General features: G+C 41.1%; 1 protein-coding gene across 1 annotated transcript in view; it reads left to right on the top strand.

Moving 5' to 3' along the window:
- Positions 1-8,716: 8,716 nt before the first annotated feature.
- The window catches only part of lin7a (lin-7 homolog A (C. elegans)), a 53,902-nt gene continuing 49,520 nt past the window's right edge, over positions 8,717-13,098 (top strand). The window contains exon 1 of the mRNA XM_083758284.1: positions 8,717-8,803. Coding sequence (XP_083614410.1) covers positions 8,764-8,803 — 40 coding nt within the window. The 5' untranslated portion in view covers positions 8,717-8,763. The remainder of the gene's footprint in view (positions 8,804-13,098) is intronic.

Genomic DNA, 13,098 nt, shown 5'->3' with positions numbered 1-13,098 from the left:
GCGCCTGGTAATGTTTGTTTAACTGCTATAAACAAACTCACCGTGTCCTCACCTTCGTCATCAATGTTTGTGTTACGCAATGTAATGGTTGTGTTTACACAAACACTCAAAATTGTCCATTCATTGTCAATGGCATTTAATGTTTGTGCTAGGACAAAATTTGGGTTAGACACACCAAAAGCTGGACCTCAAAAATCTGATTGGAAGCCAGGTGAACTGTCCACGGTCATCTGAGACACAGAGTAGACAGATGTTACCATCTTATAATGACTCGAGCATTAGTGAGGTCCAGTATGATGATACTGTAGGTTGACAGTGTCGCTTGTCTTAACTTACTAACTACAGATTATATTATATAAGGTTGGAGGGATTGAGAATAGATTTTTCAAATGGGACATCTTTTCTCACTCATGCGAGTGGTTTTGTTCTGCTCAGATAATGATATCATGTTGTACTAGATGCTGTGTTTTTCTGTACAAAAATATACACGCACACACACACAGACACACAGTATAAAAGATATTCTCCCAAAGAAAATGACACATGTAAAAATATGATGTGAAATAGCTCTTATGCAACAGAGGAGTGAGGGCGTTGGGACGTAGGCGTGACAGTGAATAATGGGATTTGCCCCTTCAGAGAAATCATATGTGAACTATGAACTAGAAGTCGCTGACGTGAGCTGTGGAGGAGGCCGTTCGTATTCAGCAAGATTGCTTCTTTCTCAACCAAAGCTCTCATTCGTTATAGGCTATTGTCAGACACAAAGGGGAGAAAACCTGCATTGAAACATGGAAGTCTCATTTAATTTGTAATATAGTTGTTGCCTTGGTTCGGTAAAGCTAAAGGTGGATTAAGTTTAACATATAATTTATACTATAGCTATTAGCTACAAGCCTTTGCCTAATCACACAGAAAGGTCTTCAGAATAATTGGCTGAATACGATTGTCTAGGGTGTAAAACAAGAGGAGATCCATGTGATTTATATTTCATAACACTGCAGTGTAATTGCTTCTCTCCATCCCATTCCTTTATTGTTTACCAGAAACATAGAACAAATACAGGGCCTATGTCTGTACTAAAAACGTACATATATAAACTTGATATTAACCATGTGCCCAGGTAAGGTCTGATGCATTACCTCTGGCAGCTGTGGTGGGTAGATATACTGGCATTCCTGAGGAGCAGCAGTTGTGTGTTCTTTGTGACCTGGGAGTGGTGGATGATGAGTTTCATTGTAAACATTTCAAAATGGACTAAAAACATACCTTTTTAACAAAGCATTCCCTTGACTTTTTGTCCTCTTACTTAGTTTTATAGTTTAGCTAGGCTAGGTACCACAAATTTGATTGTTGTGCTGGTTTACCTTTTAATTTTTTGCCATGCTGTCCACGGTTAACCTGACGCTGCCAGATGAGGGCGGTATTGGGTAACCATGTTCCCCAACACAGCCTTCATCTGGGATCTCTCAGGGAGTTGAGCTGACAAAAATCCGTTCCGTACCGGACCAATCAGCGTGAGCTAAAGGCGTAATATGTGCGAAACCGAATGTGAAGCTATCTAGACACGTCAATATGATTGGTTGTGTTTGCACGCCCACACGGTGATAGACAGACGGTCCCATCCAATCATCTACCAAGTATCTTGAAAAAAAGGAACAGCCCCGTCATCGAATTTGCTTCCGCGATCCCAGATCCCAATAAGCTGTGAAACAAATTTGGATCTGGCAGCGTCAGGTTAGTCCACGGTACCATGATGTAAGACATTTTTTATTTGAAAATAATCCAGGATATAGGAACCCAGCTTTGTTTTGGATATCTGAATCTTGTACGTTAAGTTGGCTGTTGACTTAGGAAGTCTTTTTAGGAACATTAATAGAGAAGGCATGGCAGTTACGCTGGAGAACTGTTGTGTTTTTTGTTTGTGGTGTATGGAAATTTTCTTTGTAAGCTTGGGCATCTTATGATACACTTTAATTTACAAAAATCATTATCTAAAGTCTGAAACTGTCAGACCAAAACCCCCCAAACAGCCCTACAGTATGGTGACTTAAACATAGCTTGTGACATATGATGGGGTAGGGTGTTGGCCCTTCTTAATCGACACCTTCCAGGTGGTGCCGACATACTTTATCACTGCCATCTGCCAACACACCAGTAATTACCCACAATGCACCACCACGAGGAACCCCTGGAAATGACCCAGCTGTCTGAGGTGAATGCTGGTACCTGGCTGGAAGCATCAATGATTGATCCGTCTGATGACTCAGTCCAGACAGACACATTTATAATTACATCTTCCAATACACCGACATCCAATCCTCTTAGCAGACCTTGTGTTGAACTGTACTTCCCTGTGCTTTTTCATGGAAACTGCTAATAAAGTAATACATTTTCAACCAGAGAAAAAAAACCTCAGGATTTTACTGTGTAGTGTGTTTTGGGGCGCATAATACTGCACACTTTTACTTCAATAAAGGAGAGAACACACCAATATGGAATAAGCAAATGTTTATTGGAATTTTTTTGGCAGCAGTTTAGCAAAATGGCAAAGGCAAAATTATGGCAGAGCATTATTTTGGGGATTAGACTCCAATTGCATTTATTGAATAAGATTAGCTTTTAATAGGGAGAACCCCCCTTTGGAGCATTGGAGTCTAGACGCTGGTGGTGGCAGCTGAGCAGATGACCCTCCTTCCTTCTCAACACTAGATGGAAAGGTGGAGTTGGGGATGGAGGTGGGTTTCTTGTTGCAGAGTCGCAGACTGAAAGGAGAATGGAGAAGTGTCAGAGGCAGAGATTTAAAGTCGGAGTCGAATCACCCGATTGGCTGCTGCAAATTGCTAGGATTTGAGAACAGATAATGATGAGTCTCGATAGTGCTGAAAGGCCGAATGAATGCGTTGGTTAAGATCTTCCTTATTGAACCTACTCTAAAAGCTACATATCCATGATTTACTCACATCATTCCAGTGAAAAAAATGTTTTGCACATAAGTCAGTCACAGCATACTTCTCAGTGCATCACGTCAGTCTAAAATGTTTACAGTCTCTGAGTTTAATGGTCCATTTTTACACTCATAGTTAATATTTTTACACCGTCATATTTTGTCTGACTAATCAAAACTTGACAATGAAAGGATGTACCCACCACGCACTCTGTCCCTTGCCATCATTTTTCTAACAGAAATGTTTCCTTAAATGATGGTTCTCCAGGATAAACAGTGCAGAATGATGCAGTAGATATTTTCATTTTTTGCAGTAGATATTTCATTTAGTCTTCAATGTTTGTAAACACAAACATTGAAGACTAAGTGATGAGGACAAATTCTCATTGGCCAGAATGAGATGTATGATGATGTACGATGATAAGAGCGCCCCCTCACTTCACACGGGTGTAATTATTTATTATTTTCTACTCTTTGGCAGCGGGCAGAGATGTGAGCTGGGCACTGAGCGATGGCTATTAGCGAGGGCCGATCAAAGCTGAACTGGAATTTGGGCAGCTGCAACTCTTTCTGATTTGATGTAAGGAGAAATATCTGCTGAAGCAGAAACTGGTTGTTGGCCAAAATAGTGTGATGCCAATATTAAGTTGTATATTACAGTATATATCCACAAATTAGTAATCTACGAGCCTGTGAAATATGATTTCAATTCTGTATTGGCTTTAGCACAGCAGTATTTGGAGTTTAATTGGAGGACGAAGAAATTGAACAATGTGTTGTCAAATTAAAAATTCTTCGTCCTCAAAGGGAACCCCTTTTGTTGTTGTTTTTTACCCTTCAGGACGGGAACCCCTTTTGGAGTTCTTGTTGCTATGTACAGTATATAGCAGCATCACATTTTTAGATGTTTTTATAAATATTAGGCGTTTTTAGAAGTCCTAAATGGATTAAAATCCAAATGGGTCTTGTGGCCTATAGGTCTGTGTCAGTCATGGATGGGCTGCAGCCACCAGTACTTGAGGAAGGTCCGGAAGAAGGAAATGGTGTTTCTACGACTTTCCAAAACTTTTGCATTGTTACCCTGTATGGGCATGAAGTGAAAGCACTTTTGGAAGTGTGCTCTATTGAGGTCCCTCACCATGTTATTCCAAACGTTGTATGGCATTTTTTGTAAGAAGCCTCTCCCACAAATTTGGGAAACCAATTACAGGCAAATGGTTTGGAACCTTTACTTTACGTACACAAGCAGAATTTGGCCACATCCCTGGATGCTATGCCAGCTTGTGAGGTAGATGGTGGAGGTGGAGGGAGGCTATAAATCCTCCTTTCCTTGCATACTCCTGACATCATGTGAAGAGAATGTGCTTTTTCTTCTGCACTGCAGAGCAGATCGGCAATTACAAGATTGTGGATGCTGTTTCATTTCCCTAGAGGGAATTGGAAATGAAAGCTACAGCATTTCCCTGAAGCGGGCAGCAGTGGCCTAATGGTGATAGAAGCAGGTTTCCATTGAAAATGTACTGTAGTATGCAGGTGGCCAGGCGAACTCAAGTCAGATATCCTTTCCTCGATCTCCCACAATAAGTGCTATGGAGCTTCTCTTCGCTCGAAGCATTTAACCTGCAGCTTTACCTGGAAAGCTGTGTCAGTGCAAGCCTGTTATTGTGGATTATTTTGAAAGAGAAGGATGATGTTGACTGGCCACTGCTCTGAGTGGGGTGCTGTTTTTATCAGCTTGCAGAGCTGATCATGTATCAGGCAGCTCATACAGTACTTCAACAGAGCTCCTCCAACTTCAACACTTCTCATTCAACTCTTCTCTTCTTTTACTTCTCCACTTTTTGACCATTGGCTATTTGGCCACACGCACGCACGCACACACACACACACACACACACACACACACTCCCCTAGCCTGGAAGGACAACAAAATATGCCGGAATGCTTGGAATGTTAATTTCTCTCTCACAATTCAATTTCAATTCAAAGGGGCTTTATTTGCATGAGAAAACGTACATTTACATTGCCAAAGCAAAAAAAGACAATCAAGATAAAACAATGTATGTACAAATAAATATTGAATATAAATAGTAATAAAATAAAGATGTAAACAGAGCTGTGTTACATTAACACTTTGGGTAATACTACCTTGTGAAACTATAAAAAGATTGTGCATTTTCTGGCAGATAGTTATACATCCATATACTGTAGGAGACGTATTTCAATGTTTTTGCATTCACTTAGTGTAAAAACATTCACGACAAGTAGCAATTTATTCAAATGTAATTGAATTAATGTCAGTTCTGTCAGTCAATCTGTTTATATAACAGTATTTCTATTGTTCTATGGGGCGGCGGTGGATCAGGGGTACAGTGGCCGGATGGTAACTGCAAGGTTGCCAGTTCAAACCCGGACTCCCCCAGAGTCTGTCGAAGTGTCCTTGAGCAAGACACTGAACCCCTAATTGCTCCCGATGTACTGGTTGGTGCCTTGCATGGGTTCCGCCGCCATCGGTGTATGAATATGTATGTATGTATTAATGTAATGCACAATCTATGTAAAGCGCCTTGGATAGAGGCGCTATATAAATGCACCATTTACCATTTACCGAGGTCATTTGCTGTAAGCAGCGTAGGGTATAAACGATGTACACACAAACTCTCGCTCTCACTCACAACACACACACACACACACACACACAGCTGCAAGCTGATAATATGAGTTATTTCCTTGTTTTCTGAAAGCATTTCACAATGTGTCACAATGCAACGCATTGTGAGCTTGTAGATCTAGTAATATATATAGGGCTGAAGTGGTTAATGTATGTTTTGTAATAGCCTAATAATCTAAATCTACAAAGTAACTAATAACTAAACTTTTCAAATAAATGTAATGGAGTAGAAGTACAATATTTGGATCAGAGATGTAATGGAGTAGAAGTTAAAGTCATTGGAAATCGGACTAAATGTGGATCAAATTTACCAGCATGTGTGTTCCTGTTTAATAAGATGAGCAATTATTGCTCTGGACAGGAAATGCATTGCATCGACTTAGTGGATGAATACAGCATGCTGTCTTTCATGGCAGTAATTCAATGAAGAGATGACAGCCTAGCTGCCACAATATCAACCAGTTGGATCCCCTACATTGAGACTCTTCCTGTTGAATTAATATATCAATTTGAAAGGGAAATACTTGCAAAAATTAGTTATCAGGTTTACTAATCTTATGAGCTCAATTCAATCAGTCGGAGAAGCATGTTCAAACTTTGTTTGTATCTGGCAGTGTTGTTTTCGTCGACTAAAACTAAGACGAAAAATGTTTGTCGACTACCTTTTTCCACTGACGAAAACTAAATGGAAACTAAATGAAAATTAAGCTATGATGACTAAAACTAAGACTAAATATACTGACAATTTCGTCAACAAATAAAAACTAGACTAAAATGTTAGGAAGGGACTAGTGGACAAGAGATCAAGTATAAGTCATTTTACACTTGGTTGCATGCTGAAAATAGCCGATCTACAAGCTCACAACGCGTCGCAGCGCGATGCGTTGTGTGCTTGTAGATCGGCTATTTTCAGCAAGTGTAAAAACAGTCCTTACAACGGCATCAATGCCCACCAAAACACATTTTAGTCGACTAAATCAACTGTAGATTTAGTCGACTAAAATCTAATGACATTTAGTCGACTAAAACTAGACTAAGACGTTCCAGGTGACTAAAATGTGACTAAAACTAAATGAAGTTTCAGTCCAAAGACTATGACTAAACTAAAATAGAAATTTGCTGCCAAAAACAACACTGGTATCTGGCGACTTCTGCATCTCCTTCCGTGGACGGGAGCAAAGGCCTTTCAGAAATCAATTAACTTATTGTTATTGTAGAAGACATTGAGAGTGCCTAAACCTAATCCCTTCACTTTAAACACACACACACACACACACACACACACACACACACACACACACACACACACACACACACTGACACAACTGTATTCCAGAGGATGCTGGCTCTCCAATGCTGAGCTCATAATCTCCTAGTGTCCTCTTTCTCTCCTCTCTCCCTAAGCTCTCTCTCTCTCTCTCTCTCTCTCTCTCTCTCTCTCTCTCTCTCTCTCCATCTCCATCCATCCATCCATCCCTCCACCCAACCACTTACCATATACATCTGCATGCAGCTGGCTGGGACCACGTGCAGTTAGTAGACTTTAGCAGCCATAATATTATGGTCTGACTCTCAGTGGTTCTCAAGAGAACCAGTGGTTTCGGGGACCACCAGTCGTCCTTGAGGGCGTTCCAGGTGGTCCCCACCAATTTAAATGATGGAGAGTGGGTAACCAAATGGACCTTTATAGATATTTACCTCTTGAGAGAGTAAAGTTGAACCAAATCGTCCCTTGCGGAATACATTTTTTGTTAAACATCTGCATTACTGGGGCGCCCACTGGCCTAGTGGTCCAGGCACATGCCACATAGGCCTATAGGCTCTTGCCTGACAGCGTGTCGCATGTTCGAGTCTCGTTCATTTTCACCTTTGCCGCATACCCCCCCCCCCCCCCTCTTTCCTGTCAATCTCCACTTGTATCTATCAATAAAGGCAGAAAAGCCAAAAACAAATCTTTAAAAAAAGAAATAATTGTACAAGACGTCTACACAATTAGAGAATGTCTCTCATATACCACATCAATATAGAAAGCATGAAATTGTGGGCAAAAACGTATATCCAACGACAAAAAGATAGTCTACTAGATATGTTTTGGGTCTGAGAGACTAAATCTCATCAAATGGTAGTCAAATGCCGGATAAATAATGGATGAAAATGGTTCAAAACCACTGATCTATGTTCATAGAAATGTGCAGATAAAGTGTGCGTTTTCAATTCAAGACCAATTGAACTGGGGTGAATTTAATGAAATTGAAGACCAATTTTGTCTCCCTTTCTTGCCAATGCCATTACTGTGTCTTGTAAATTATTCTATGATGATCCTATCATGGCAAATTGTCTACAAGGTGAGGTAATTGGTTCCCAAAAGAACAGGCTAGAATAATTTCAACTTCTTCATGCAAGGCTATTGTAAATTAAAATTATTCTTTCCCCATGCAAAACCGTGAATTTCAGCATCACTGCAGCCTAGATAATTTCATTCACTTTAGGCATTGGTTTTTCATTCTACTGATAAATTATGGTCTACCGCACATTACAGCGTGTTTACGATTTACACTTATCTACTAAACGCCTGTACCCCAGTCGAGGCAGAGGCATCATGTCCAACTCCTTCTGGGGGATTAATCCATAAACCCTTCAGCTTAAGTTCACTGCAATCATTCAATCCCCCCTGCACTGCATACAGTACGCTGCACACAGCAATAGAAATAAAATGCAACAAGGCTCAATGACTCAGGGGGAAACTCGATGGGAAGTGCAGGGGTCGTCATGGGATGATCTCTTGAATGGATGGATCATGTACCTTTTACTTTACACGCAGCAGTATATTGTATCGTTTTAGTTTGCCAAACCCCTGGATGTATCATGGATGGTCATGGATGGATGCTATTTCAGCCTGTGAGGTGGATGGTGGTGGATGGATAGAGCTGGTGCTGGTGGGCTGGGCTAATCCTTCTTCCATTGCAGCCCCTCCCACTGACTCTCTCTCTCTCTCTCTCTTGTCTCTCTTGTCTCTCTCTCTCTCTCTCTCGCTCTCTCGCTCTCTCTCTCGCTCTCTCTATCTATCTCTCCCCCCTCTCTGCCTGAGCGTCGTTTCTGTCTGATGCTGCAGCTACTGTAGTCGTCGGGTGTCCATACAGCAGTCATGGCGACAGTAGTGTCCCAACCGCTTACTCTGGATCGAGGTAAGGCGCGCATGAATCGTTCGTTCCCCCCCCCCCCCCCCCCCCCCCCCCCCTTTAAAAAGGCTTGATGTTTTGGAAACTGTTGACAAGCTAGACAGCTAGTTCAACGTATGTGTTTTTATTAGATTTGCGTACGAGTCTAGCTGCGCGTGTCTGGACAGTATGATTTGTGGTTTGTGGGCTATAAATGGCTTATAGTCTACTCAATGAAATTGATAGGCGTTCGGTGCGCGTCTTTTAGAATGAAGCGCACATTGAATTAACGGTACATGTATTCCCGCATTTCATTCCCATCACAGCACTTATTGATATCATATTGTGTGATCGTTTGGACAGTTATTCGGTTATTGTTTTTTCCCCCTCTTAAATGAAAAAGTCGACTATATAATATTAAGCACATATAGTATAGGGAACTCTTCGCGATATGGTACTTCGCTAGGGCAACTTTTGGATTGAAAGTAGACAGGTGTGTAGCCTACCTGTAACATAATAGCCTATGTTAAAGCATAACGGTAGGCATGGTTATTTTCTAATCTCCTACCTGTTGACAATAGAACAAAAGACATTGTAATTTGTACATCAATATAGGTCATGTTTTCTGTATTTAAGATAATGGCAGACAAGTGTTGAGTATGTAGCCCAATTTGTTTACTTAATTAGGCAAGGTCATGTGATTTAAATCAGTGCATCCTCGATCTCTGCGACTGATATTTCCACATAACTTAACAGTTAAAAAAACAGGATTATATTTGCACTCAAAGGCAAATGTGGTGGTGGTGAAATGCAATATTGCAGTAGTATTACATAGGAAATGGATGCTGTTAAAAATAGAGAAAGGGAAACCTAAGAACGCATTTCCTATGTGCCAAGTACAGCTGGCATATTCAGTACAGGGTTCCTTATCACAGCCAAGAGCAAGAGAGGTGAGTGTAAATAATCACCTTGTGGGTGAATGAATCATTTCTCTCTCGCATACAGAATCACCCAAAACAACTGGCAACAAATCACCATATTTTGCTCTCTGAATTTATCAGCTACACAGTATGAGCAAATGAAGTGGACATCCCACTCCTAGTCCTATCCCATCAAGCGAGCATCATGATGGATTACATAATTATAGCATGGCAAAGAGATATCCTTGATAACGAGGCCATTATATCACCATGGAAATAAGCGGCAAAGCCAGACTTCTTAGTTAAATGCCAGCATTCAGTCATCCTTAGACTATTGCAGAGGCGACAAATAAGCCTGACTCGACAAAAGACATATTGAGTTTACTGTGTTTGACGGCTCTAATGACATAAGGACTAATGACAGTATTACACTGGAGCCTTCCTTCATTTGACAGCAAGAGTTAACAGGCTGTGGTCTTTTCTCCGCTGTTGTCACTTTCAGGGAAAAGCTAGTTGGTAATGAAATGGCAGTGTAAGAGTTTGTCACACACACACACACCCTCTCTCTCTCTTTGCTTGTGTAGAGATAGAGATACAGTGGTATCCTTACTGAAGTTCTTACTGTTCCCTACTATTGTCAGAGGAAATTGTTGTTCAAATTGTTGCGACGGTGCCCCACGAAGAGCAAGGTTGTTACGGCTTGGCTCTTGGGAAAGTTGTCTAGTCAAGTGGGTCATCTTCATTGTGTGTGTGTGTGTGTGTGTGTGTGTGTGTGTGTGTGTGTGTGTGTGTGTGTGTGTGTGTGTGTGTGTGTGTGTGTGTGTGTGTGTGTGTGTGTGTGTGTGTGTGTGTGTGTGTGTGTGTGTGTGTGTGTGTGTGTGTGTGTGTGTGTGTGTGTGTGTGTGTGTGCGTGTGCTTGTATTTGGCCAGATTGATGTCATCAATATGATGTCATCAACATGTCGTCAGAGATCCACAGGAAAGTCACACCATAATTAGCCTCAGAATCATCTGCATTGTCACCTCACAGCATGTGTACAGGTGTAAATGAGTTATTTCTTCATGCACGCTCTATTATGTTTTACGAAGGCTAGTATTCCGTGAGAAGATAGAGGGACAGTGAGAGCAGAAGGGAAAGAAAGCAGATAGAAACAGGCCTCTCAGACCCAAAATCTGTTTTTTGTTGTTGTTGTCGTTTGATAAGATTTTGTCCACAATTCCATTTGTGTATTGATGTTTCTACCATAGGAGAGGTAACGGGCAAACATTGATCAAAATAACAATTCTTCTACATTCTCTAATTGTGTAGACTTCTTGTACATTAATTTAAAGCTATAAGCAATATGTCAAAATAATTTGGTATTCAGACAGCCAGCAAGTAAAATTCTGTTCTGTGTGCGCGGTTATTTGTTTTTTTTGTGTTCAGAATGTGATAAAGTACCATATTTAAAGCCTAATAAAACATTAAACATAAGGATAAACATCATCCGGGCGTTAGACCACAACTTGGAGAGAGTCTAGACTACAGCTATGGAGGGTAATCACTTCCGGGTTGGGCGGATGTGGCTCTTCTTCTTTGCTTATCACGCATTTCACTGGCCTCACATTCCCGCCTATGGTAACGGTAGGGAATGTTAACTACAGTCTCATCCAGGAGCCATTAGCCAGTGACGAGTGATTTATTTGCCTTCCACTGAGGGGGAAGTCACAATAGTAGGTCAAATTAGTGCTAATTATTCGCTTGGCGTAAGGACAGGACTTGATATTCTGTGGAATGAACTACCTGACTGGCAAAGTTATACTGTTATATTCTATTCCACTTGTCACTATTCTAGTCCACTTGCCACTCAGTGTGTGTGTGTGTGTGTGTGTGTGTGTGTGTGTGTGTGTGTGTGTGTGTGTGTGTGGGGGGGGGGGGGGGGGGGGGGGGGGGGACAACTGCCAAATGTGCTAAGGATACCCAGTGGCAGATGGCAGGGCCTCCTCTGTGGTATATATCGCCTAAGAAAGGTGAAGTTCTTTTCAAGGCTAACTTGGTTGACTACTACTAGAGCTCATGATGCTTTTCTCTTGACTCTGACCACGTTGTGAACTTGTGATTCTCTCTGAAGTGTCTGTCTGCTAAAATACTTAATTGTAAATTGTAACAAGATGATCCTATAAGTGCATATTTGGTCTTACTTTGATTATTAACATAATTTAAGATAGTGGTTTGGATGTGCTTATTTTACATCAGTGTTTTTAGTTGTTGCCAAAAGCACATAATATCTAATATTGGTAACTAGAATTTCGCGGCAGCTCATCCCAGAGTTACGTTGCCGCGCACTATGGGAAGAAGGAAATTGCGGGAGTTGACTCCACATGTAGTAACGGATGGGTTATTAGTTATTATTATGTGTCCTTATTAGTGTAGTGTAGTGTAGTCAACACTTTATGGCTCATACACACTGCCCGGTATTTGCTCCGATTATGCTGTCGTGGAGCATTTTTGGCACTGGCCGACAAAACCCCTGATCTGACGTTAAGCGGTGCCCAAAAGGTAGATCACGATCTACCAGTATAGGTTCTATACTGGTAGATCGTGATCTACCTTTTGGGCACCGCTTAAGTCAACCTTTTTTGTCCCAGGGCACACTTTTCATAGCCTAAAAATCTCGGGGCACACCTAGATATACGGTTTGTGTATACTGTATATATACCGGTGTGTATATATAGTAAATATATATATTATATATAATATATATATAATATATATAGAATATTAGTGGTCCATGACATGAAAATGTTTGAGAACCACTGCTCTAAAACAACATTGGACAATGATGTTTGACAGTCAGCAATATTGTTGCTTATTCTAGATTTATTTTCTGACTTTTTCGGATTTTCTGACTTGATCTGGCCTGTTAACATTTTCATAGACCTGGTTGCTTGTTTCCCTCTCAGTCAATGTGGCAACCCTGGTCAATGCCGTGTTGACTGTTGTGGTTCTGTATGATAATTTAGCTTAGCACACAACAGATAGATCACAAAGGCTTTGCAGGTAGACCACATGACATGGCCCTAAAAATATATATAATCGTAGTAGTTAGGCACAAACCAAGTACTGTCGAAGAACAATGTTGATGTAAGATTTGCTGAGTGACCTATATTTTTATATACAGAGATTTAGAAGGAATAAGCGAAATGGTGAGGCGACTATTCCTCATTCCGTTCCGTGAGGTTTCTTTGCGGAGAGCGAGATCACATGCCAGCAGCCAAAAGGGGGAGGGGCAGAGAGCTAGTGACGGGTGCGCACATCTTTTCATTGGCTCGCGGCCACATGGGCACATCTTTTCATTGGCTTGTGCGCACATCTTTTTCGCAAGTGACAACTTTAGACTTGTAAGAATAGATGGTAATGCA

This window comes from Protomyctophum parallelum, assembly GCF_964188405.1.
Source record: "Protomyctophum parallelum genome assembly, chromosome: 22".
In the NCBI taxonomy this organism is placed as follows: Eukaryota; Metazoa; Chordata; class Actinopteri; order Myctophiformes; family Myctophidae; genus Protomyctophum; species Protomyctophum parallelum.
The sequence above is the reverse complement of the archived record's forward strand: the minus strand, read 5'-3'. Positions and strand labels throughout refer to the sequence as shown.